General features: G+C 41.0%; 1 protein-coding gene and 1 long non-coding RNA gene across 2 annotated transcripts in view; one reads left to right on the forward strand and one right to left on the reverse strand.

The window, feature by feature from the left end:
* Positions 1-13,398, reverse strand: part of DCAF10 (DDB1 and CUL4 associated factor 10) — a 49,397-nt gene extending 35,999 nt beyond the window's left edge. Inside the window, exons 1-2 of the mRNA XM_021671502.2 lie at positions 12,837-13,398; positions 1,354-1,467 (exon numbers count right to left, since the gene is read on the reverse strand). Coding sequence (XP_021527177.2) covers positions 1,354-1,467; positions 12,837-13,375 — 653 coding nt within the window. The 5' untranslated portion in view covers positions 13,376-13,398. The remainder of the gene's footprint in view (positions 1-1,353; positions 1,468-12,836) is intronic.
* A 125-nt stretch (positions 13,399-13,523) lies between these two features.
* LOC135276262 (uncharacterized) lies at positions 13,524-18,325 on the forward strand. Its single transcript, XR_010343836.1, has 2 exons — positions 13,524-13,575; positions 13,906-18,325. It is a non-coding gene; the product is annotated as an uncharacterized LOC135276262 (long non-coding RNA).
* Positions 18,326-27,182: the final 8,857 nt, after the last annotated feature.

A 27,182-nucleotide genomic window follows, 5' to 3' on the forward strand; every position in this document is an offset into this window, starting at 1 on the left:
GTTTCTTTTGAGTAGAAAAAGTTTTTAATTTTTTTCTCTCTTCTCCTATTTAATGGTTTCAGAGTTGCTCCCACTTGGCCTTCTGGGCTCCCAGTTCACAACTAGGCCTTAAAATGACATTTCGGGGCTACAGTTTAATAATGACATTGTAAATGTCATAGATACACATTAAGTCACTGACTCAGCAAGTGGCTTCATTCAGTAGCTACTGATGAGGCTGTGTCTTTATCAGCTAAAACCTATAGCTTCGGGTAGTGAATAGCTTTTTTCTCTTTTCAGCCTTTCATAAATAAGACAGATATTTTAACCAAACCCCTGACTTCATGTAGTGATTCTGGCTCTGGTTCCTGCCTCGCATGAAACACTTAAGCATTTTTTAATCCTTTTACCTGACAGGAGCAAAACTACTAGGTGTCAGTGCTAGACTGAAAGCCAACTGGTCTGTGGTTTCAGCCCTGTTTAATTTGTGTCCATGTTTCATTTCTGGCCCACAAAGATGTTTATGTTGTTTCAGAACTTGCTATATTTTTTGTGCTATTTAATTTATTTTGTTCTATGTGTTTGGAGCATAGGAGTTACATCAAAATACAGTATTTACTTTGAATAGTAATTTCCATATTTCCTTTTATAGAAAATTAAAAGTAATAATTATAAAAGTAATATAATCTCATTACATAGAAAAAATATAAAATTACTCATAATCCACCCATTCTAATTACTGTTAGCATTTTAAAATATTTCCTTTTAATCTTTTTCTTCTGTATCATCTCCTATTTGTATAATTCTTATCACAATTTTAACCTATATTATGCCAAGCATTTGCCTACATTGCTATGTAGTCTCTATGACAATCATTTTAATGACTGAATATTAATCACCAAACTGCTCAATTATAATTCACTTCCCACATTACTGATAATTAAGGAACTTCCAATGATGCTGCAAAGAAATTGTCTGTGCATGTACTTTTTTCTCTTAACAGTTTGTATTTGTGGGGTGGTGGGGTGGGAGTGAGAGGTGATAAGCAATGGGACTGCCATCATTCTACACAGATCATTAGCACAAAGGCATTATAGGACTAGCATAATACATGGCTGAGGTTCATAATGATGACACTAATATATGAAAAGGTAAAATTATATAGAAGTTAAAAATGTATTTCAGAAAGATTCCAATCCAAAATAGCTAACAGTTTTGTAATTAAAGGATTAGTTTTATAAGGGATTAGATTCACAATTCACAATGTGGATCATCTAGCACTGCTGGATAAGGCATTACACATTTTCACTAACTTCCAAAACAGAACATTTGGGGCCACACTGATAAAGTTCACTTTTTCACTATAATACTAACCTGATATTATTTACACAGTCTTCATGAGCTTCAGAAAGTGTTTTTATGTGCTTTGAAGATATAGGATCAAAAAGCAGAACTTCAGTTTGTTCACAAGCAACTGTCAGCACTGACCTGAAAGCAAATGACACATTTATCTTGTTTAGTTTTCTGGCATTCGCTAGTTATTGATGTTCACTTATTTATAATCACACAAGCTATAGGTAAATAACTTTTTTTGCCCATGTTAGTAGCAAATATTTAAAAGATTGATACTACCCACAGTTGGCAAGAGTAGTAGGAGATGGTACTCTCATACATTATAGTGGAGTATAATCTGGTATAGCTTATGTTTGGACAGCGCCTCTAAAGTATCAAAATTTAAAATGGGCATATGTGTTTTGACTCAGCAATTTTTTCTGGGAATTTAATTTAGAGAACTAATCACAAATACAAAGAAACATATAAAGATATGCTTCATTGTAAAATGGAGAAATTCAAAATATCTTAAATGTACATGACAGACAGAGTGATTGATTATATAAGCTATGGTACATAATACTTTGAAATACTGTGTAGAATTTAAAAAGAAAGGGTTAGCTTTATATGAATATGAAAGAACTCCAAAACATATTTTTAAATAAAAAAGTTGGTTGCCAAAAAGTATACACTGATGAGACAACTTAGGGGGAAAATCATATACAACCAAATTATGTATTTCTTCATCACTCTCTATAAAATATACTGGAAAATAACTGGCATATAACCTATCAGACTAGTTAAACATAGTCAAACGTATCAGTCTTTTCCTTTATGGTTTTTTAGGTTTGTCTCTTGTTTTAGGCCTTCCCTACTGCAAAGTTGTATTTTCATAAAACTTTTACAAACCTCATTTTGATTTGTGGAAATCTATTGAGTTTTATTTATTTTGATTAATTATTAGTTTTTTGTAAGCCCTGCTCTTTCAGATTCATTTCATTTCTAGCAAATGAAATCCTGACTATTTTATACAACTAAGATGAATGTAAATAAGATAGAATTTTAATAGCCAGGGTCTCTGTCAGCAGTGGTGCAATCTCAATTCACTGCAACCTCCACCTCCTGGGTTCAAGGGATTCTCCTGACTCAGCCTCCTGAGTAACTGGGATTACAGGCACCCACCACCACACCCAACTAATTTTTGCATGTTTAATGGAGATAGGGTTTCACTATGTTGCCCAGGCTAGTCTCAAACCTCAAGTGATCTGCCTGCCGCCTCCCAAAGTGCTGGGATTACAGGTGTGAGGCACCACACAAAGTCAACCTCTGGGATATTTTTAATCTTAAATGAACATTGTATAAAAGGGATCTATAAAACTGATAGTTATTGTTTTGTTTGACTCAAATTACAGTATATTTTTGTATATGGTATGATATGTATCTTTTAAAAGATACGCATTTGTTTAAAAGATACATATTGCTTTGTTTATTGCTGGTATACAATTTGTTCCAGTATCAAGGCTGATCTTATTTATATTGGTTTGTAATGCCATCTTTACTACATGTAAGTTTTGTTCTTGACTGTATATTGGTTATTCTATGCAACACCACAGTATCTTAATTTCTAGAAGGCTTATAGTATATTTGCTATATGGCAAAGCAAGACCCCTTCATTTGCTTTACAAACACTTTTTCTTGGCTAATATTATGCTTTATCTTCAAGTAAATTTTATATATACCATGTCAAGTTCTGCTAAAACAAAACCTTGTTGAAATTTTATTGGAATGCACTGACTGTACACATTACTTGGGTAGAATTGATATAATACAATATTGATTTACCTCATACAGTAATATGCACATTTTCCCACATAGTATCTGAGTAAATCTTGGACCTTTGACCATCCTTATACACTCAGAATCAACGTATCAATTTATGTACACACACACACACACACACACACACAATCCAGGTGCAGATGTTAATTGAGATTATATTAAATCTATTAATACCAAAAAGTTTTGTTTTGTTTTGTTTTGTTTTTTGAGATGGAGTATCGCTCTTGTTGCCCAAGCTGGAATGCAATGGCACAATCTCAGCTCACTGCAACCTCCGCTTCCCAGGTTCAAACGATTCTCCTGCCTCAGCCTCCCAAGTAGCTGGGATTACAGGCAATTGCCACCACACCCGACTAATTTTTTGTAATTTTAGTAGAAACAGGGTTACACCATGTTAGCCAGGCTGGTCTCGAACTCTTGACCTCAGGTGATCCGCCCACCTCGGCCTCCTAAAGTGCTGGGCTACAAATGTGAGCAACCATGCCCAGCCCAAAAAGTTTTAATGGAACTGATATCTTTACAATATGGAGTCTTCCAATCCAGGGACTTAAGTAATATATCTCCATTTATTTAAATTTTCTGTAATTCTCTCAATAAAATTGTATAGTTTCCTCCATATGGCCCATGCCTACCTTCTGTTGGACTTATCCCTGGGCACTTGATTTTTTTTTTATGTTTTTATAAATGTTCTTTTAAAATTTTTGCTTATGCTGGACACAGTGGCTTATTCTTGTAATCCCAGAATTTTGGGAGACCAAGGAGGAAAGATTACTTGAGCTCAGGAGTTTGAGACCAGCCTGTGCAACACTTTGTCTCTACAAAAAAATTAAAAATTAGCTAGATATAGGCATAGTGGTGCACACCTGTAGTCCCAGCTATTTGGGTGGCTGAGGCGGGAGGATCAGCTGAGTCAGGGAAGTTGAGGCTGCAGTGAGCTATTATCATGCCATTACACTCCAGCCTGGCTGACAGAGACCCTGTCTCAAAAAAAATTTTTTTGTTTGACTGTGTTTATTGCTGATATATAGAAATGTAACTGATTTTTAAAATACTGATTATCAATCTTACTATTCTATTATTTGGGGTTTCCTTTGTTGATAATAGTACCATCTACAAACAATTGCTTTGTTCTTCTTCTCTTTTTTTTGAGACAGAATTTTGCTCTTGTTACCCAGGTTGGAGTGCATGGCATGATCTCAGCTCACTGCAACCTCCGCCTCCTGGGTTCAAGTGATTCTCCTGCCTCAGCTTCCTGGATAGCTGGAACTACAGGTGTGTGCCACAACGCCTGGCTAATTTTTGTATTATTAGTAGAGACAGGGTTTCACCATGTTGGCCAGGCTGGTTCTGAACTCCTGACCTCAGTTGATCCACCCCACCCGCCTCAGCCTCCTAAAGTGCTGGGATTACAAGCGTGAGCCACCACACCCAGCCTGTTCTTTTTAAAAACCTTTTTCCTTCTTTTTGTCCTTGTTGTTATACTGACTAGGACTTTCAGAATAGTGTTAAATAGAAATGTTAATAACAAGTACTCATCTTGTTCCTGATCGTCAAGAATATATTCAACATTTCTTCGTTAAGTACAATGTTTGCTACAGGTTTTTGGGGCAGATTCCTACTATTAGATTAAGGAAAGTTCTGTTTCAATTTTGCTAAGCTTTGTTTTCATGAATAGATGTCAAACTGTATAAGATATTTTTCAGCATTTATTAAGATATTCCTATATTTTTCCTTTAATATATTTAGTTATTTACATTAATTTATTTTCTAATTTCAAATCAGTCTTTCATTTTTACCTCATTGCTATATTCAGTTGGCTAATATTTGGTTTATGATTTTTCCATCTTTATTCTTCAGTGAAATTGCATGGTAATTTTGCTTTCTTGTGCTGTTCATGTCAGATTTTGGTATAAAGGGTATGCTAACATCACAGAATGAGTTAAGACTGGCCCTTGTTATTTTATACATTGGAATAGTTTCTGTGAATTGGGATTATTTATTTCTTGTAAATTTGGTAGTATTAGCCTATAAAACCTAACTACTGCAATATTATTGGTTATGGTACTACTTGGGCTCTCTAATCTTTTACTAATGTCAGTTTTGGTAATGTCTACTTTCTAGGAATTAGCCTATTCTTTTGAACTTTAAAACTATATTGGCATGAAGTTGTTCACAGTATCTTCCGTCTCTATTTTTAAACTTTTAAGGCCGAAAGCAGTGGCTCACACCTATAATTCCAGCACTTTCAGTGGCTGAGGCAGGAAGATCTCTTGAGGCCAGGAGTTCAAGACCAGCCTGGCAGCATAGGAAGAGGCAGGAGAATTGCTTGAACCCAGGAGGCAGAGGTTGCAGTGAGCCAAGATCATGCCATTGCACTCCAGCCTGGGCAACAGAGCGAGACTCTGTCTCAAAAACAAAACAAAACAAAAAAAAAAATACACAAACCATGTGAATGCATCCCAATGAATTAAGCCATTCTCCCAAAGGGTGCACACTCATGTAACTGTCCCATAGGTCAAGAAACATAATGTTACCAATATAGCCCACTGTCTGTCTCTTCTTAATTGTTAATCCCTCCTTACTCCTAATACCACCATCCCAACTTCTAATACTCCCTTAAACATTTTTTAAATGATAGAGTATGTATTCTTTCATAGCTGGTTTATTTTACACAATGTTATATTTTGTGAGATTCACCCATGTGGCTGCTAGAGCACTTGCATTCTCAAGTGTTATTCCACTGTATAAATACACTACAATTTATACTTTCTACTATTGGTAGACAGTTGTGTTCCTTCTACTTATGAATGACTGCTTTAAATTCTGGTACATGTCTTGTGATACAATTATGTATACATTCCTGTTAGCCAGATACTAGGAATAAAATAGAATTATAGGGTACACTAGTTTGATCATTTATAAGATAGTGACAGGCTGGGCGCAGTGGCTCACGCCTGTAATCCCAGCACTTTGGGAGGCTGAGGTGGGTGGATCATGAGGTCAGGAGATTGAGACCATCCTGGCCACCATGGTGAAACCCTATCTCTACTCAAATACAAAAAAAGTTAGCCAGGCGTGGTGGCACATACCTGTAGTCCCAGGTACTCGGGAGGCTGAGGCACGGGAATCGCTTGAAGCCAGGAGGCAGAGGTTGCAGTGAGCCAAGATCACACCACTGCACTCCAGCCTGGTGACAGAGCAAGACTCCATCTCAAAAAAAAAAAAGATAGTGACAAAGGCCAGGCGCGGTGGCTCACGCCTGTAATCCCAGCACTTTGGGAGGCCAAGGCGGGTGGATCATCTAGGTCAGGAGTTTGAGATCAGCTTGACCAACATGGTGAAATCCTGTTTCTACTAAAAAAAAAAAAATTAGCCAGGCATGGTGGTGGGCACCTGTAATCCCAGCTACTTGAGAGGCTGAGGCAGAATCACTTGAACTAAGGAGGGAGAGGTTGCAGTGAGCCGAGATTGTGCCACTGCACTACAGCCTGGGTGACAGAGTGAGACTCTGTCTTAAAAAAAAAAAAAAAAAAAGATAGTGACAAATAGTTTAAAAGTGGTTCAGTTGCATTCTGATCTTTTTATTATCCTTTTTAAAATCTTCTTTATTATCCTTCTTTTTATCTTCTTTGGGTATAATTTATTGTTCTGTTTCAAAGTTCTTGAGATGCTTACTTAGCTTATTGACTTCCAGCCTTCCTTTTCTAATATCTGCATTTAGGGATCTATAGATTTTCCTCTATACATGGCTTTAGCTGCAATTGCACAAATTTTGATAGTGTTTTCATCATTCAGTTTTAAATATTTTATAATTTATACTGTGATTTATTCTTTGACTCACAAGTTATTTAAAAGAGCATTTCCAAAAATAAAGATATAATAAAGATATTTTCTAGTTATTTATTTCCTGAACTTTCATTGAAGAACAAACCCTGCTCAATCTCAATGCCTGGAATTGTATGAATTTGCTTTTTGTGTTGTCTGATGTTAACGTAGTACACCAACTTTCATTTAGCTAATGTTAGCAATGGTATGCCCTGACATCCTTTTACTTTAAAACTCTGTGTATTCTTACATTTCAGGTATGTCTTCTGTAAGTGGTTTAAAAAAATCTGATCTGACAATCATTGTCTCAGTCAAACTACATTTAATGTAATTACTAGCAATCTTTGAGTTCAAATCTGTCCCCTTAGAATTTCCTTTCCATTTGTCATGTCTGTTCTATGTCTCTTTTCAGCTGCTTAAAAAAATTTGTTGGCCAGGCACATTGGCTCATGCCTGTAATCCTAGTGCTTTAGGAGGCCAAGGCGGAAGGATAAGTTGTGGCCAGGAGTTGGAGATCAGCCTGGACAACATATGGAGACCCTATCTCTATAAAGAAATAAAATAGCCAGGCATAGTGGCTTGTGCCTACAGTCCTAGCTGCTCAGGAGACAGGTGGGAGGATTGCTTGAGCCTAGGAGTTGGAGGTTGCAGTGATCTCCAGCCTGGGCAATAGTGCAAGACCCTATCTCTAAAACGTTACGTATATATTTACTACTGATATCTCCCCATACATTATTTAGTATGTTAAATATATTATTTTACTATTCTTTTAGCAAATACCTAAAGAGCTAATGTCATGCATCAACTTTTTAAAGTGAAGTACAAAATTATTACTTCCTGGATAATGCAAGAACCTTAGCTCACTTCAACTTCCTTTATCCCATCCTAATATTTAATTGTTTAGGTATAATTATATATAAATTTAATGCTCTACTAAACATTCTTATTGTTTTATACCATTCTCAGCCTGAGCAACAAACTGAGACCCTTGTCTCTACAAAAATGTTTAAAAATTAGCTAGGCATGCTGACATGTGCCTGTGGTCCCAGCTACATGAAAGGCAGAAGCAAGAGGATTACTTGAGCCCAGGAAGTCAAGGCTGCAGTGAGCTGTGTTCACGCCACTGTTCTCCAGCTTGATGACAGAGAGAGACTCTGTCTCAAAAAAAAAAAAAAAAAAAACTTAACATTCATTTTGATTTACATGCATATTTACTTTTTGTTCTTTTTATTTCTTCCTGTACCTCTGATCTTCCATCTTTTTCCTTCCTTCTAAAGAATAATTTTTGTTACCTGTTTCGGTGTAGATCTGATAGTGGCAAATTCTCTCAATACTTGTCTGGAAATATCTTTGTCTCTTGACTTCCATTGTTTCTGCAGTGAACTCAGCTCTCTCTTTGAGCCTCCTTTGAAAGTAATCCATCTCTTTCCTCTAGCTGCTTTTAAGATTTTCTTTGCCTTTGTGCATGTATATGTTTTATTTTGATTTTAGCAGCTTTACTCTTGCAGCTAAGTGTGGTTTTATCTTTCTTTCTGTTATTTGTTTGTTTTTGAAGTAGGGTTGGAGTGCAGTGGTGCTGGAGTGCAGTGGTGCAATCTCAGCTCACTGTAACCTTGACCTCCCAAATTCAAGCGATCCCCCTCCTTCAGCCTGCCAAGTAGCTGGTACCACAGGTGTATGCCACTGTGCCTGGCTTATTTTTTTGTATTTTTTTGTAGAGTCAGGGTTTCACCGTGTTGGCCAGGCTGGTCTCAAACTCCTGAGCTCAAGAGATCCAACCACCTCAGCCTCCCTAGGTGCTGGGATTACAGAGGTGTGCCACCATGCCTGGCCTGCTTTTTTTGTCTTTCTCTTGCTTCAGATTTATAGCCCTTCTTGAATCTACAGTGTCTTTTGTTAATTTTTAAAATTCTTATACATTTTCTGTTCAAGTATTGATTTATCCCCATTCTCTTTAATATCTTTCTGAAACTCCACTTACATTTATAAGATCTTTTCCCTGTATTTTATGACATATATCAATCTCTATGTCCCATTTTAGTAAATTTGAGCTTTATTCTATGTATTTTTTTCTCATCTATTCTCAAGCTCACAAGTTACTGTACTTTTTTCTCATCTATTCTCAAGCTGTTACTGTACTTCTTTGTTCTAGGATTTTCTTTTTATAGATTCTAGTTCTCTGCTAAATTTCTCCATCTTACCTTTTAATTCCTTGAACATATTAAATAGTTTTAATGTCAAATCTCCTGTGGGTCTATTTCTATTGTTTACTGATTTTTCCTGTTTTTTCAGACAACGAATCTCCTTGTATGAGTGCTCATCACTGTATACAAAAATTATAGGGATTAATTTAAAGCACTGGATGATATATTATCTTTTTAAAAAAATTTCTTTAGAGACAGGGTCTTGCTCTGTCACCCAGGCTGAAGTATGGTGGTGTGATTATAGCTCACTGTATTCAAACACCTGGGCTTAAACAATCTTCTTGCCTCAGCCTCCAGAATAGCTAGGATGGCAGGCACACACTACCTTGCCCAGCTAATTTTTAATTTTTTTTCAGAGATGGGTTCTCTCGTTATGTTGCTCAGACTGGTCTTCCAACTCCTGGCCTCAATGAATCTTCCCTCCTCAGCCTCCCAAAGAACTGGGATTAAAGGTATAAACCACAGTGCTCAACTGCATATATTTTTTTCCATATAAGATTCATATTTAATTATGCCAAGTAAGCTAGAGTAGAGGTGCTGTCAGTCTGAGATCTTCTTAATCTACATAGGAAATGAGATGATTTGAAGCTGGCCTTTAGTCCCTATGAGTATGGCCTATTCTTGATTCACCCTTAGTCCTAGGATATATTGGGTTGGGGGAAGGGAGTTTCAATCCCAAACCTAAATTTCAGATCCTAAATTGCAGTTTTTGTAACCTCATCTATCCCACCCATGAGTCCATCAGAAATACCATTCAGAGCCAGGTGCGGTGGCTCACACCTGTAATCCCAGCACTTTGGGAGACCCAGGCAGGCAGATCACTGGAGGTCAGGAGTTCAAGACCAGTCTGGCCAACATGGCGAAACCCCACCTCTACTAAAAATACAAAAATTAGCCAGCCGTGATGGAAGGTGCCTGTAATCCCAGCTACTCAGTAGGCTAAGGCAGGATAATCACTTGAACCCAGGAAGCGGAGATTGCAGTGAGCCAAGATCGCACCACTACACTCCACCCTAGGGGATACAGAGAGACTCTCCCTCCAAAAAAAAGAAAGAAATGCTACTCAGTCTCATTGTTGCTGCTGCTTTTGAGATTGACAGATGCCTCTCAGAGAAAAATGAGCTCAAATGCTGGGTTCGCATCACTGGCTTTCCTATTTTGTAGAACTTGACGCTGCAATTTCTTCATTGCCCTGGTAATTCTCTAATCCCCTCAAAATATTAAATATTTAATATTTCCTCTAGCTTTTCTGATTATTCTCAGTTGGAAGGTTGGTCCAGACCATCTACCTCTTGCATATAAAGTTGTCTCCCACTCCCCACTCCCCACTTTTTTTAAAATGTTGTTTTGCTCTCGTTGCTCAGGCTGGCTGGAGTGCAGTGGCGAGATCTCGGCTCACAGCAACCTCTGCCTCCTGAGTTCAGTTCAAGCAGTTCTCCTGCCTCAGCCTCCCCAGTAGCTGAGATTACAGGTGTCAGCCACCACGCCTAGCTAATTTTTTGTATTTTTAGTAGAGATGGGGTTTCACATTGGCAAGGCTGCTCTCAAACTCCTGACTTCAGGTGATCCAGCTGCCTCAGCCTCCCAAAGTGCTGGAATTACAGGCCTGAGCCACTGCTCCTGGAAGTCCCCCACCTTTTTTTCTTAAGATGGAGTTTTGCTCTTTTACCCAGTCTGGAGTGAAGTGGCCCAATCTCAGCTCACTGCAACCTCTACCTTCCAGGTTCAAGCAATTCTCCTGCTCAGCCTCCCGAGTAGCTGGGATCATAGGTGTACCCGCCACCACACCTGGCTAATTTTTGTATTTTTAGTAGAGACAGAGTTTCACCATGTTGGCCAGGCTGCTCTCGAACTCCTGACATCAGGTGATCTACCCACATCAGCCTCCCAAAGTGCTAGGATTACAGGTGTGAGTCACCACACCTGGCCTCTGTCCCTTGTTTTATTCTGAATATTGTCTGTGCATTTTCTCAATATCATGAATGCTGTTCATTTTTATAAGTTTTCAAAGACAAACCTTTGTCCCTATTCAGTAGTTCTGTTGGTTTTTAAAATTTCACTAATTTCTACTTGTTTTACTGTATCTCCTTCTGCTCTCTTTAGATTGATTTTGCTATTATTTGCAGATAACTTTGCTATTCTTTCTTGAGATGAATACTTAGCTTATTAATTTTCCTTGTCTTCCTTTTCAGTTTATTAAATACTATAATTTTCCTGCGAAGTACAGCTTGACTTGTATCCAACACATTTTGAGACACATGATTTTATTATCATTTAGTTCTGAACCTTTCTAATTTCAAGTATTTCCTATTTGACCCATGAATTTATCAATGCTTTTTGAAAATGTATGAGACATTTCTAGTTGTATGTGTGTGTGTGTGTGTGTGTGTGTGTGTGTTGAGACAGGCTAGAATGCAGTGACACCTTTGTCACCCAGGCTGGAATGCAGTGACAACCTCAAACTCCCAAGCTCAAGCAGTCCTCCTGCCTTAGCCTCCTGAGTAGCTAGGACTACAGGCACATGCCATGTCACACCAGGCTAATTTTAAAATTTTTTGTAGAGACAGTCTCTCTTCGTTGCCCTGGCTGGTCGTGAACTCCTAGCATATCCTCCCACCTCAGTCTCCCAAAGTGCCAAAGTGCTGGGATTACAAATGTAAGCCTCTGTGCCAGACCTCCAGTTATCTTTTTAATTACATTTGTCTCTTGACTTCCAGAAAACATTATATATACTTTACGCATTATTTAGTAGGGCTATCTACTATCTAGTTGAACCACTAAGTCCCAAGCTCAATGAAAACAGTGCCATTAGCTGGGTTTGCTCAGCACAGTTACTCCTGCATTTGGAACATAGCAAGTGTTCAACAAATATATGCGGAATGAGAGAAGGGATGAATGAACAACTGAGTAAATAACCAGCAACCCAGAGCCTTTGATGGTGTAAGAATTATATTACCTATGTCACCTCATGGTGGAACTGTGCAATTTTTTTCCTTTGATGGCTGACTTGTGTACTGATAAGACAAAGTTTTAAATAGATGATTTTGGAAAGTTCCCGTTAAACCAAAGCCATACAAGAAATATTTAATCAGCCAAGAAAAAGGCTGTAGTCTAGTCTGGGGACTTCACAAATGGCCTAAATCATGAGAGCCACGTCTCTAAGGTCTTAGTACTCTATCTTTCTTGAGCAAAGGAATGCACTTGTCCCATCATGGCAAGTTCAGGCACAGAATGCAAGGAATCTACAGCCTTCCTGTCCCCAACACAGGTTTAGGTGGGAAAACGCGAGCCTAGGATGATGGGGAGAAAGTGGGCATTTATTCAAAACGTATTTACTGAGCACCTACTGTGTACCAGAAAGCCCTAGTTGTGGGCCGGCTCTGACAGGTCCGCTGTGTGGCTTCGGGCATTTCTCCTTCACATAGCCCAAGTCCTGAAGACGAGCAAGTGGGGTCCCGCCTGCCTGCCTCAGAAAACTGGGCTGGGGGTTCCGAGAGCGAGAATGCGCTTCAGAAAGTGCCAGGCGGCACGAAGGCCAGCGGCCCCAAGCGGCATCGCTAACCTCGGCTCGAGCCAGAGGAGCGAGCCAGGGCGGCGATCCGCGGGCAGCAGAGCCAGGCGGAGGCGGGCACCCGCCCTCCGAGGGGCCGCGCTTACCCGTCGGGCGAGTACTCGAGGTTGAAGACGGCGCCATGGGTGCGGGTGCTGAGGTACACCGAGTCCGCGGGGTGGATGGAACCATAGAGGCTAGTCATGGTGCGGAAATTGTCCCGCGCTGGGTCCACGAACAGCCCGCGCCCCAGGCTGCGCTCTTTCAGCCACCTGAACAGCCTGGCGCCAGGGCCGCCCATGCCCGCGCTGAGGCGGTGCTGGCCCCGACTCTCGGCCTTATAGTCTGGCCCGGGCCGCCGGCGCGGAGGGGAGGGAGGTGACGGCTCTCCCTGGGAGGAGGCAGCCGAAGACTCCGGGACTCCGGGCGGCTCGAGCTCTCCGGCGCGTGGGGCCGGGGACAGCGATGGGGCACCGGGGCGGCGAGGGCTCCGGGCGGGTGGATGAGGAGGGGTCACATCAGCCCCTGGCTGTAGAGGTGAGGGCGGCCTGGCGGCTGCTGCCTGCCCCTCATAGGGCGCTGGCTCCTCAGCCCAGGCTCCGGCCGACCCGTCCCCTCCAGGACTATGGGACCCGAAAGGAAACATGACCAACGCCCCCGCCCCCTGCTCCGGGCCTCTGCCCCGCCGGCCGACACCTCAGCGCCCCCACTCAGCTGCCACTTCCGGCGTGTAGCGGCCTAACCCCTCCGGCTGGAAACCCGCTCCGTCCCTTGGCCACCGTCCGCCGGGGACAGGGAAAGCTGAGACACCGCCGGGCTGGGGGCGCCACAGCCCCGGGAACAGAGGTAGGAATTGAGGTAGTCTCTCACTGGTGTGAGTGACTGAGGATGCGGGGATTGGTGGTGGGATGCCGGGCTGTATGGGGCATTAGCATCCGGGCACTTGATCTGGGTGGCAGAGTCGGTCTGTAGTTGTCAGTGACCGGTGGCCGCGTGCCTGGGGATGAGTGCGCCTGACCAGTCAGTCTTGTGAGGCTGAGTATGTACTGGTGTCCACACTTTACACTGGGATCAGGGAGGGATTAGGAATTAGTGCATTAGGCCACACAGAGCTTTCCAGATAGCTTGGAAAAACATTATTTCTGGGTGTGTCTGTGTGTATCTGTGTGTTTCCAGTACAGATTAGGATTTGAATCAGTAGAAGATCTGGTCTCACCAATGTGGACAGGCATCATCGTATTCATTGAAGACTGAAAAGGAACAAAAAGGCAGAAGAAGGGTGATTTTACTCTCTCAAGTTGGGACATCCATCTTCCACCCTTACACCACATCAAAACTCTTGGTTCTCCTGGCTTTAGACTTGGGCACACTCATCGTCAGTTTTCAGGTCTTCAGTCTTGGACTGGGAGTTATGCCATTAGCTCCCCTGATTCTCACACCTTCAGACTCAGACTGAATTAGACCACCAGATTTCCTGGTTCCCCAGCTTGCAGACTGCAGATCGTGGGACTCCTCTCTAATCATATGAACCAATTCACATACTAAATGTTCTCTTATATCTCTATCTCCTATTGGTTCTTCTCTGGAAACCCCCTGGATAGGTCCTATCTACTTGCCTGGCATTTACACCTGACTCTTCATGTGTATGCCAGCAGGTACATCCTATGGAAGCCATCCTAGAAGGCCTAGGCTGTGGGATTTTGTAGCTCTGTTACCTAGCTTTCCCTGCATACTAGCCAGCGTAGGACAACTATTTGAGTAACCAGGCTATACATTAGCCACTGGTCCAGGAGGCTGCCAGACCAAAAATCTTTGCTCATACAGACTCATGCTCTTGGGAATCTGAATTGGGAAATCAGAAGTGAAGCAGTTGGCCATGATGATTGGGATTGAAAAGTCATAAGGCAGAGTGAGGCCACTGGAGTCCTGACCAAGCCAAAGGAGTAAGAGGAATCATGAGAAAGCAGCAGCCAAGAGAGAGAGAAAAAATCCGGCTTAGAGGGTGAAGAAGAAAGTTGATGGTAGGAGGAGATACAGATAGAAAAATGAGACAAACTTAAACAGGTTAGACTTGTTCTTTGCAGAGTCCCCTATGGTCCTCCTGCAGAAAGTCCCTTATATCAGAATGGTGGCTCAATTTCAGTGTCAGTTTCCTGTGGGATGGTCACTTGATTTCACAATACCTGAAACAGGACTTATGCATTAACAAGAAGAATCAGGGGCCAGGCACAGTGGCTCACACCTGTAATCTTAGTGCTTTGGGAGGCCAAGGTAGGAGGATCTTTTTTTCTTTTTCAGGGTTTCACTCTGTTGACCAGAGTGGAGTGGAGTGATACAGTCATGGCTCACTGCAGCCTCAACTTCCCAGGCTCAAGTGGCAGGAAGATCTTTTGAGGCAAGGAGTTTGAGACCAGCTTGGGCAACATCATGAAACTCTGTTTCTCTATGAAAAATAATAAAATCATTCTGGTGTGGTGATGCAGCTTGTAGTCCAGCTGCTTGGAAGGCTGAACCAGGAGGATCCCTTGAGCCCAGGAGTTCAAGGTTACAGTAAGCTGTGATCACCCATGGCACTTCAGCCCAGGCAACAGAATGAGACCCATCTCAAAAAAAAAGGAATCAGAATGACAACCAAGAAAACAAATGTGTCCTTTCAACCAGGGAGCCTTCTGTAGCCCAAAGAAAACAATGTACTCAAGAATTAAAGTGATCCTATTATATGAGCTTACTGAAAAATAAAAAGCAAACATTCATATAATGTTTAGTATGTGCTTAATATTATGCTGAGTAAACTGAGCCTATCATATAAGCATATTGAAAAAATAAAAACATTTATGTAATGTTTAGTATGTGCCTAATATGCTAAGCTGGTTCATATATGTTAACTCAAAACTCAAGGTATGTTGGTACCATTATTATCCCCATTTTAGAGATGAGAAAACACAGACATGAAAAAGAAAAGTCAGCCTGAGAGTGATAAAGCCAGGATACAAATCCAGGCAATCCAGCTCCAGGTTCCATACTTATAACCAGGTGCCATATATACAATTGTAGATTGGCTCGGATCTACAGCTGTTGCTGTACATACAAGCTCATGGCCAAGAATGGCAACTCAACGGTATTTTTTTTTAAACCCCTAAGTCAAAGCCAACCTACAAATATCAAGTCTGGCTCCCCCTTTTGCCTGAACCCTTTTAAATTCTGAACCTTTGAATAACTGTAATACCATGAAAAAGAACAACTTCTATTTGTTGAGTAAGTGTTTCACCAGGCTTATGAGTAGGAGCTTTGCAAGCATTGTCTCTAAATTTCCGTTTACTGGTGGCAGCCATAACTTGGCTACCATGAGGAAATGCAAGCTCAGTATTGCCACAGCTACAGATTTTTCAAGAGATGCCACATGTGGAAGTTCAAAATAAGGCCTGCTGTCAGCTCAATGATGCTGCAAGAAATAGGACATAGGACAATATACCTCACACAGCAAGGAAATGCCTTGTGTGGCTGTGAGTAGATCTTTGAGAAAAGACAGTCTCTGTTTTACAGGCATGAGCCACCGCACCCAGCCTCATATTCGCTTTATTTAAGAAGTACTGGAGGTTACGGACCTCTAGCAAAACGGACAGGTAAAGCAAGAAAGTGGAACAAAAGTGATCTAAGTGGATCTAAGAAGGAGAGCAGTGCAGAAAGGTACAAAAGATAGGTGTACAAAAAGGGAAGAAATATGATAAATGTTACACTATGTATCAACCTTGAGAACATGCCAAGTGAAATCAGCCAGTCACAAAAGGACATATACTGTATGGTTCCACTTATATGCAGTACCTAGAGTAGTCAAATTCACAGAGACAAAAAGGAGAATGATGGATGCTGGGGACTAGGGTGAGGTGGGGATGGGGAGTTACTGTTTCATAGGTACAGAATTTCAGTTTTGCAAGATGAGAAGAGTTCCGGAGATGGATGGTGGTGATGGTTGCACAACAGTGTGAATGTACTTAACACTTCGGTATGTACTGAATGTACATGTCAAAATGGTTAAGATGATACATTTTGTTATGCGTATTTTACCACAATTAACAAAAAGACAGCTGTGCAGCAGGCCTGAAAAGCAGCCCACCCAAAGTGGGAGGAGGACAGAGTGGGAAGTCTCTAGGAGAAAAATGGAAATGGAATGTTGGAATCTATTAAAATGAGGCAAAAGACTCTGATGCCACAGTAGTGGAAAAAAATAACAAAGAATATAGAATAACAAGCAACTGACTGAAATGAAGCAATCACCAACTCCAAGAAAAATAAAGGATTGTGTAAAATGTACAGTCTGTCAAGGCAGATAACAATATTTGCACTGGTAATGTTGTAAAAAACTGGCTTCTGATTTAACCAAAAATTGTGCTGTAACTATGTTGTGTGTTGGCAAAGTGTGGAGAGGGTGAAGGGTGTGCAAATAGGAAGAGCCAAAACCTCATTTACCTTGTCAGGAAGTCAACACATTCTCTTGAAATTAAGAAATCATGCAATATCAGTGTAGTATATTTAAATGTTGAGGTAAAAAAAAACAGAGAAAAGAGCTGTCCATGAAGGTGGTTGTCTTTTCAGATAGGAACTGGAGGGTGGCAATGGGTAGGAATTTTTTTTCATCTTCCCAAACTGAAACTTTGTATCCTTAGACATTAAGGCAGCTAAGGCCCATTTCTGCCCCTCCAACCCCCACCCCCAAGCACCTGGCATCCACTGCTCTTTTTCAGAAGCCTTGTAGACTCAAAATTATCTGCACTGTTTAGGTGAAAACCAAAAGTGGAGATTTTTAAAGGTGTAAGTCATGTTACTGTTTTTCCTCAGGTATACTGTTTTCAGCCTAGAGCAAAAGTAAACTTTAAGTGGTCTCTGCAGGTATATCTGACATAAAATGTTCATAAAGCTGGAGAAATACCTAGCAAGTGTAACAGTTAGTGGAGCTTTCCCTGGCACAGAAACTCCTTCACAGACTTTACACAATGTCTTTGATATACCAGTTTCTAGGTTCTTGGGATCTGAATGTGTATGTGCATGTATACAGATTTGGTAGTTTCAATCTGGTGTGTTTGATGCTATGATAAGGTATGAACAGTGAGCTATGGAAACACGGATGAGGGACAGTTCAACCCGGGGTCAGAAGATACTCTCTGGAGGAGCTGGTGATCAAGCCAGTTTTTAAGGAGAGGTTAACCAGAGGGAGGGAGACTGGATTATTACATGACACGAAGAATGGCACAGATCAGGACTTGTTTGGGGAATTTACAAGGGATTTGGTGTTGCTCAAGAAATGGAAGTCAGGGAAAAGCAGGATGAGGGTAGCAAGGTGAGCAGAGGAGAGGGTCACAGAGAGTCTTAGTTTTTTCTCTGTAGGTGATAAGATGCTCTCGGAGGACTTTCAGGCAGGAGAAAGGCATGGTCAAAGCTGTGTTTGTTATTTGTTTTGCAACAAGTTTTTCCATGTATTTGCCCCATCAGGCTGAATTGTCATCAAGAAGACATCTATTTTGCCTGTCTTCATATTATGTTTTTAGTTATGAAAAATTTTCAAACAAAATTGGAGAGAAGAGTATTAAAAAAAAATTAACTATGTGCCCATCATCCAGCTTCCATTATTAGGATTTTGCCACATTCAATTCATCTCTGTCTCTCTCTGTCTCTCTCTGTCTCTCTCTCTCTCTCTCTCTCCTTTTTCTGTGAAAATAATTCTTTATTGTGGTAAAATATATATAAACATTAAATTTACCATTTTAACCATTTTTAGGTATGTAGTTCAGTGATACCAAGTACATCACATTGTTGTGCATCCATCACCACAATCCATAGCCAGACCTTTTTCATCTTCCCGAACTGAAACTCTACCCATGAAACACAGTAACTCCCATTGTCCCCTCTCTCCAGCCTCTGGCAACTAACTATCAACTTTGTATTTCCATGGGTTTGAAGGCATTTCATATAAATGGAGTAATACAATATGTGGCCTTTTACTTAGCATAATATTTTCTAGGTTAATTTTACATTGTAGCACATATTAGCATTTAGTTCCTTTTAGGCCTAAATAATATTCTATTGTATGATATACCATACTTTATTCACTCATCAGTTGCTGGGGATTTGCATTATTTACACTTTTGGCTATTATTAATCATTATGCTATGAACATTCATGTGCAAGTTTTTGTGTAAACATAAGCTTTCAATTTTCTTGAGTACATCCTAGAAGTGGTATTTTCTCTTTCTTTCTTTCTCTTTCCTTCCTTCCTTCATTTCATCCTTGCTTTCCTTTCTTTCTTTCCTTTCTCTTTTCTCTATTCTCTGTCTTTCTTCCTTTCTCTCTTTCTTTCTCTTCTCTTCTCTCTTCTCTTTTCTTTTCTAAGATGGGGTCTCTGTTACTCAGGCTGGTCTCAAACTCCTGGGCTCAGGTGAACATCCCGCCCAGCCCTTCTACAGTGCTGGGATTACAGGCATGAGCCACCACACCCCCGGCTGGAATTGTCATGTTATCTGGTAACTTTATGTTTAACTTTTTAAGAAGCTGCCAAACTTTTTCAAACAGTTTTCAAAGTGGCTATACCATTTTACAATTCTACCAGCAAGATGAGTGTTCCAAAATTTCTATATCCACAATAACACTGGTTATTATCTGTCTTCTTGATTATAGCCATCCTAGTGGAGGTGAAGTGATATCTCATTGTGATTTAATTTGAATTTCCCAGATGACTAATGATACTATCTTTTTATATGCTTATTGACTGCTCATATATCTTCTCTGAATAAATGTCTGTTTGGATCCTTGGCCCATCTTTAAATTGGGTCATCTGTCTTTTTATTATTGAGTTGTAAAGGTATTTATACATTCTAGATACTTGCCCCTTATCAGACATATAATTATTAAATCTTTTCTCCCATTCAGTGAGTTATCAGTTCTAATTTTGATGAAATCGATTTTTTCAATTTTTTCCTGAATGTTTGTGCTTTTGGTGGTATAGTGTCTTAGAAACCACTGTCAAATCCAAGGTCACAAAGATTTGCCTCTGTATTTTCTTCTAAGAGTTTTATAATTTTAGTTCTGACATTTAAGTCTTTTACTCATTTAATTTTTGTATATAGTTTAAGATGGGGTCCAACTTCATTCTTCTGTATGTGTATATCCAGTTGTACCAACACCATTTGTTGAAAAGATTATTCTTTCCCCATTGAATTGTCTTGGCATCCTTTTCAAAAATTAGCTAATCATAAGCATGAAGGGTTTTTTAAAAAAATTTATTATACTTTTAAGTTCTGAGGTACATGTGCAGAACCTGCAGGTTTGTTACATAGGTATACATGTGCCATGGTGGTTTGCTGCATCCATGCCCACGTCATCTACATTAGGTATTTCTTCTAATGCTATCCCTCCCCAATCCCCCCACCCCCTGTTATCCCTCCCCTAGCCCCCTCACCCCTACAACAGGCCCTGGTGTGTGATGGTCCCCTCCCTGTATCCATGTGTTCTCATTGTTCAACACTCACTTATGAGTGAGAACATGCAGTGTTTGGGTTTCTGTTCTTGTGTCAGTTTGCTGAGAATGATGGTTTCCAGCTTCATCTATGTCTCTGCAAAGGACAGGAACTCATCCTTTTTTATGGGTGCATAGTATTCCATGGTATATATATGCCATATTTTTTTTATTCAGTCTATCATTGATGGGCATTTGGGTTGGTTCCAAGTCTTTGCTATTGTAAACAGTGCCGAAATAAACATGTGCATGTGTCTTTATAATAGAATGATTTATAATCCTTTGGGTATATACCCAGTAATGGGATTGCTGGGTCAAATAGTATTTCTATTTCTAGACCCTTGAGGAATTGCCACACTGTCTTCTGCAATGGTTCTAATTTACACTTCCACCAACAGTGTAAAAGTGTTCCTGTTTCTCCACATCCTCTCTAGCATCTATTGTCTCCTGATTTTTTAATGATCGCCATTCTAACTGGCGTGAGATTACCATCTCAATGTGGTTTTCTTTTGCATTTCTCTAATGACCAGCGATGATGAGCTTTTTTTCGTATGTTTGTTGGCTGCATAAATGTCTTCGTTTGAAAAGTGTCTGTGCATGAAGGGTTTTTAAAAAATATTTTTTCCCATCTCTCAACTTTTAGCTGAAGATAATGGTTTATTTCTGTGTCTTAATTCTATTCCATTAATCTTTGTCTATCCTTATGCCTATACAGCATTGTCTTGATTACTATAGCCTTGTAGTAAGTTTTGCAATCAGACATGTAAGTTCTTTTGTTCTCACAAAAGAATAACTTTGTTCTTTAAGATTGTTTTGGTTATTCTGAGTCTCTTGAATTTCCATACAGACTTTAGGAGCAATTTGTGATTTTTTGCAATGAAGTCAGTTGGGATTTTAAGAAAAATTGGATTGAATCTGTATTTCAATTTTGGGAATAGTGTTAGCAGTTTTTAAAAAATTACTATTTTTTGTAGAGATGTGGTCTCACTTTGTTGCCCAGAGTGGTCAGGAACTCCTGGGCTCAAGCAGTCCTCCTGCCATGACCTCCCATTAACAATATTAAATCATCTGAACCATGAAAATGGGGTGGGGTGCCATTTCAATTCTTTAGGCAGGCAGATCACGAGGTCAAGATATTGAGACCATCCTGGCCAACATGGTGAAACCCCGTCTCTACTAAAAATTACAAAAATTAGCTGGGTGTGGTGGCGTGCGTCTGTAGTCCCAGCTCTCAGGAGGCTGAGGCAGGAGAATTGCTTGAACTCAGGAGGCGGAGGTTGCAGTGAGCTGAGGTTGCACCACTTTACTCCAGCCTGAGGCCTGGCAACAGAGCAAGACTCTGTCTCAAAAATAAAAATAAAAAAAAATTATTTCAACAATGTTTTGTAGTTTTCAGAGTTTAAGTTTGAGACTTCTGACCGGGTACAATGGCTCACGCCTGTAATCCTAACACTTTGGGAGGCTGAGTGTGAGGATTGCTTGAGCCCAGGAGTTCAACATCAGGTTAAACAACATAGTGAGACCGCCCCCCCCCGCCATCTCTACAAGTTAAAAATAAAAAGTTTGACATTTCTTTTGTTAATTCTAAATATTTTCTTTTCTTTGATGCTATATAGTGGCATTATTTTTATTTTTAAAGTTTTATTTTTGGGTTGTTCATTTCTTTTCCTTTTTTTTTTTTTTTTTTGAGACGGAGTTTCGCTCTTGTTACCCAGGCTGGAGTGCAATGGCGCAATATCAGCTCACAGCAACCTCCGCCTCCTGTGTTCAAGCAGTTCTCCTGCCTCAGCCTCCTGAGTAGTTGGGACTACAGGTGTGGGCCACCATGCCCAGCTAATTTTTGTATTTTTAGTAGAGACAGGGTTTCACCATGTTGACCAGGATGGTCTCAATCTCTTGACCTCGTGATGCACCCGCCTCAGCCTCCCAAAGTGCTGGGATTATAGGCATGAGCCACCGTGCCCTGGGTTGTTCATTTCAAGGGTACAGAAATACAATTAATTTTTGTATATCCTGCAAACTTGATGAACTTGTATTAATTCTAATGGGGTTTTTTTTGTATGTGGGGGTGCCTTAGGATTTTCTATATACCATATCATATCATATCCTGTGCAAATATAGATGGTTTTAATTTTTCCTTTCCTATCTAGATATCTTTTTTTTTTTTTTTTTTTTTTTTGAGATGGTGTTTTGCTCTTGTTGCCCAGGCTGGAGTGCAATGGTGCGATCTCGGCTCACTGCAACCTCTGCCTCTTGGGGTCAAGTGATTCTCCTGCTTCAGCCTCCTGAGTAGCTGGTATTACAGGTGCCCGCCACCACACCCAGCTATTGTTTTTGTATTTTTAGTAGAGACGGGGTTTCATGATGTTGGCCAGACTGGTCTCAACCTCCTGACCTCAGGTGATCCACTAACCTTGGTCTCCCAAAGTGCTGGGATTACAGGTGTGAGCCACCGCACCTGACCTTAGATATCTTTATTGCTTTTACCTACCAAATTACCCTGGACAGAACCCTCAGTATAATGTTGACTGGAAATGGCAAGAGCAGACTTCCTTGTCTGATTCCTGATCTTAAGTGCAAAGCTTTCAGTCTTTCACCGTTAAGTATGTTATCTGCAGGTTTTTCATAGATGTCCTTTATCAAATGGAGGTGGTTCCTTTCTAATCCTAGTTATTGAGGTTTTGTTTTTTGTTTTTAAATTATGACAGGGTGTTAGACTTTCTCAAATGCTTTTTCTGCATGTATTGAGATGGCATAATACATTAACTGATTTCAGATGTTAAAAGACCTTGCATACTTGGGATTAATTCCACTTGGTCACAGTGTACAGTCCTTTCTATATGTTGCTGGATTCAGTTTGCTTGTGTTTTATTGAAGATTTCTGTATCTGTATTTATAAGGAATATTGATCTGTAGTTTCCTTTTCCTGTGATGTTTTTAGTTTTGATATTAAGGTAATACTGGCCTCATCAAATGAGTCGGGATGTGTTCCCTCCTCTTCTGTTTTTTGTAAGAGTTTGTGATAACTGGTATTGATTCTTATTTAAATGTTTGGTATAATTCATCAGTGAAGCCATCTGGGAATGGGCAGACTCTACCTTATTGCTATTACTGATGAGTTTGTTATTACCACTTGGTATGGTTTGGCTGTGTCCCCATGCGAATCTCATCTTGAATTGTAACTCCCACAGTTCCCATGGGTCGTGGGAGGTGACTGAGTTATGGGGTGGATCTTTCCTGTGCTGTTCTCAGGATAGTGAATAAGTCTCACAAAATCAGATGGTTTCAAAAACGGGAGTCTCCCTGCACAAGCTCTCCCTTTGCCTGCCACCATCCACGTAAGATGTGATTTGCTCCTCCTTGCCTTCTGCCATGATTGTGAGGCCTCCCCAGCCATGTGGAACTGTAAGTCCATTAAACCATTTTCTTTCCAGTCTTGGGTATGTCTTTATCAGCAGCATGAAAATGGACTAATACACAACCTCATGAGACCTTGTGTCAGTTGTCAATGTATTGTCTCTCTGGTTCAAATGCTGGGAGCAGGCCCTAAGCCTGGCATAAACAGGCCTTAGGCTGGGCGCAGTGGCTCACACCTGTAATCCTAGCACTTTGGGAGGCTGAGGCGGGAGAATCACAAGGTCAAGAGACCGAGACCATCGTGGCCAACATGGTGAAACCCCATCCCTACTAAAATACAAAAATTAGCTGGGCGTGGTGGCGCACACCTGTAGTCCCAGCTACTCGGGAGGCTGAGGCAGGAGAAATGCTTGAACCCAGGAGGCAGAAGTTGCAGTGAGCTGAGATTGTGCCACTGCATTCCAGCCTGGCGCCTGGCGACAGAACAAGACTCCGTCTCAAAAAAAAAAAAAAAAAGAAAGAAAAGAAAACAGGCCTTAAAGAAACTGAGAAACTGGCCATAAACATGATATCTATAACACTGTGACATCCTCGGAATGGCAGTGACGCACATTACTAGAAGTTGTTGATTTACTGGAGCGAGGGAAAGAAATACCTGACCGACTCTTGGAAGGAAGACCACTCAGGGCACTTCTGAACCACAAACAATAGCATGAACGACCTGTGCCCTAATGACATGTTCCAGCTGCAGTAGATAAACACGCGAGAGCCCGTTTCTTGCCACTAGTAAAGAATGCTTTGTTCCCTGTGAAGAATACTTTTAGTTAAATGATGATTATCACTTGCTTGCTGACAATAAATGTGTAGATCAAACTGTTCGAGGCTCTCACCTGGGAATGCTGAGGCCCTGTTGCCCCACACTTTTTTCTCTCTATCTCTGTGTCTGTTTCTTAATTCCTTCAGTGCCGCCTGAGTTGGGGTCTCCACAACCAAGCTGGTCTCGGCACCAAATTTATCCTTCAGTGCCTACTCTGAGAAAAAGGGTCTGAGCCTTAAATTTTTTTTTCCTTTGTTCTCTATCGTGACGATGTGCTTTATAGGTAGAAGGCCCTGAAGAGGCATTTCAGGAGGAATGGGTTTTGCTTCCTGGTCCCATTGTGCTCACTGGCACACTTCTGCAGCACAGCAGCTTCTCCACATCTGTTCCTGCTGTGATTGGTGGCCAGAAACACTCAGCAGCCAGCAGTATTCCTTAGCACCCTACTGGGCAGTTTTATAGCAGAGGCTTCCAGGAGACCCCTCCCCATTAATATGTTTCCTCAGGACCCTAGAAGTGCCAGAAAATTTTAGAGGGTAGATTTATGGCAAGTTTCACTGGCAGATTCCCAGTGACTTCTTGCCATTTAATGAGCCATAGCCATACTCTCTTCAAAAGGGTCTCAATCAGCCCTGGCTGGAGGGGAGAGGCTTCTCCTTGGGAACTCTATCGCAGGATTAGGGTAGCAGCTGTTTCTTATATCTGCTATTGCTATTCTCTTTAAAGCTCTCCAGTTATTTTGTTGTTGTTTGAGATGGAGGGAGTCTCGCTGTTGCCCAGGCTTGAATGCAGTGGCACGACCTTGGCTCACTGCAACCTCTACCTCCCGGTTCTTCTGTCTCAGCCTCCTGAGTAGCTTGGACTACAGGCACGTGCCACCACACCTGGCTAATTTTTGTATTTTTAGTAGAGACAGGGTTTCGCCATATTAACCAGGCTGGTCTCAAACTCCTGACTTTGTGATCCGCCGGCCTCACCTCCCAAAGTGCTGGGATTACAGGCATGAGTCACTGCACCCGGCCAGTTCTCTAGTTCTTATTAGCCACTGCTTCATTATTCCAACACGCTGTTATAGCTAATAATTCTTTATATTAAACTTTCCCTATTCAAATGAGTGTGGTTTGTCTCCTGATTAGACCCTGACTGATAAAGATATCTTAAGCTTTTCTGTGGATCCATCTATGCCTCGACCTTGTATATAGAAGGCATTCAATGTGAATACAGTCCCTTAGCAGCATCACGACATACAGTTTTCTTATGTAGTTGTCACAACTTCAGGCACTTTCATCCTTCTCATATTTCTTTAGCAGTTACTGTCTGTGCTCAGGAATCTTGCTGTGTGGCAGGAGATAAGAAGAGAGAATCAGTAGTTAGAAGAATACAACAGCAAAAGCGGCCTTGGTGAATAGTCCAGAATGATAAAAACTTAGAGCACTAAAAAAAATTGAGTAAGATGACACTGCAGAGATAAGCTAGAGTCAGATGATGACAGGCCTTGAGTTCTACTGGGAAAGGCAGTCTGCTGTGGCCTTGAGCATCTCTGCACATGCTTGCTAAGTATGCCAACGCAAGGCCTAACTTTTCCCTAATACTGAACCATTTCTAGCTAGTCACATTGGTATTTAAGTAGGTTAGGATGACCACAGCATAACTACCATGCAACAGCTCACTCCCTTAGGGAAGGAGGCTAGTTTGTTTGCTACTTGCCACAAAAGATGCTAGGCCCTTAGCCCTGGATCCCTCAGTCGTGGTGCAAACCGCTGCATGTGCAGCCACTGTCTGGGCCCACTGCATTTACTCCATAGGACTTGGGGACAGGTCAACTAGTGCTACCATGCTGATACTCCTATTGTATGCTGTGTTGAAAAATTTCTTCATCTGATCCACCAAATCTCATCTACATTGGTACCAATGGAGTTGTAGCAGGTGAACTTGCTTTCTTGCTTAGTCATCTCCTTTGGAGTCTGGGACTCTTCTCTAACAAAAGGTGCCATGACACAGGCACACACACACTAGAAAATGAGAATAAACATGAAAGATGTTTCCTTATTTGAGAAATGCAGATAAATGGCAAAGCTGTTGGAAACCAGAAAACCATATAATTTTGAGTATTTAAAATTGGTTCTGTATTGTGATACACCAAGACCAAACTTGAATGTTATTCCACATAGGGAATCTTGCCAACAGAATGTAGTTCAGATTTGGGGAATGACGGTGAGGAAACTATATTTTATGGAATTGCTAACACATTTAAAACAGTAGTTGATAAGAAAAAAACTTGTGTTCTGGGCCGGGCATGGCAGCTCACGCCTGTAATCCCAGCACTTTGGGAGGCCAAGGTGGGCGGATCACCTGAGGTCAGAGGTTTGAGACCAGCCTGGGCAACGTGGTGAAACCCTGTCTCTACTAAAAATACAAAAATTAGCCAGGTGTGGTGGTGCGTGCCTGTAGTCCCAACTACTTGGGAGACTGAGGCAGGAGAATCACTTGAACCCAGGAGAGGCAGGTTGCAGTGAGCTGAGATCGCACCACTGCACTCCAGCTTGGACAACAGACCAAGACTCCATCTTGGGAAAAAAAAAAAAAAAGTGTGTTCTTTTACTTTTTACAATAAATCCTGTTTCAGAAGTTACGATCCTTGTGTAAAAACATCTGTAGCAAGTTGTCTCTCATTTGTGCCATGATAATTGTGGGCATTTATGTTTTTAGATTAAATCCTGTATTTGAATAAAGATGTTAACAATACCTTCATGGACTTTTACGGTTAATTTC

The sequence above is a fragment of the Aotus nancymaae genome, unplaced genomic scaffold, assembly GCF_030222135.1.
Source record: "Aotus nancymaae isolate 86718 unplaced genomic scaffold, 86718_ANA_hifiasm-v0.15.2.pri h1tg000003l, whole genome shotgun sequence".
In the NCBI taxonomy this organism is placed as follows: domain Eukaryota; kingdom Metazoa; phylum Chordata; class Mammalia; order Primates; family Aotidae; genus Aotus; species Aotus nancymaae.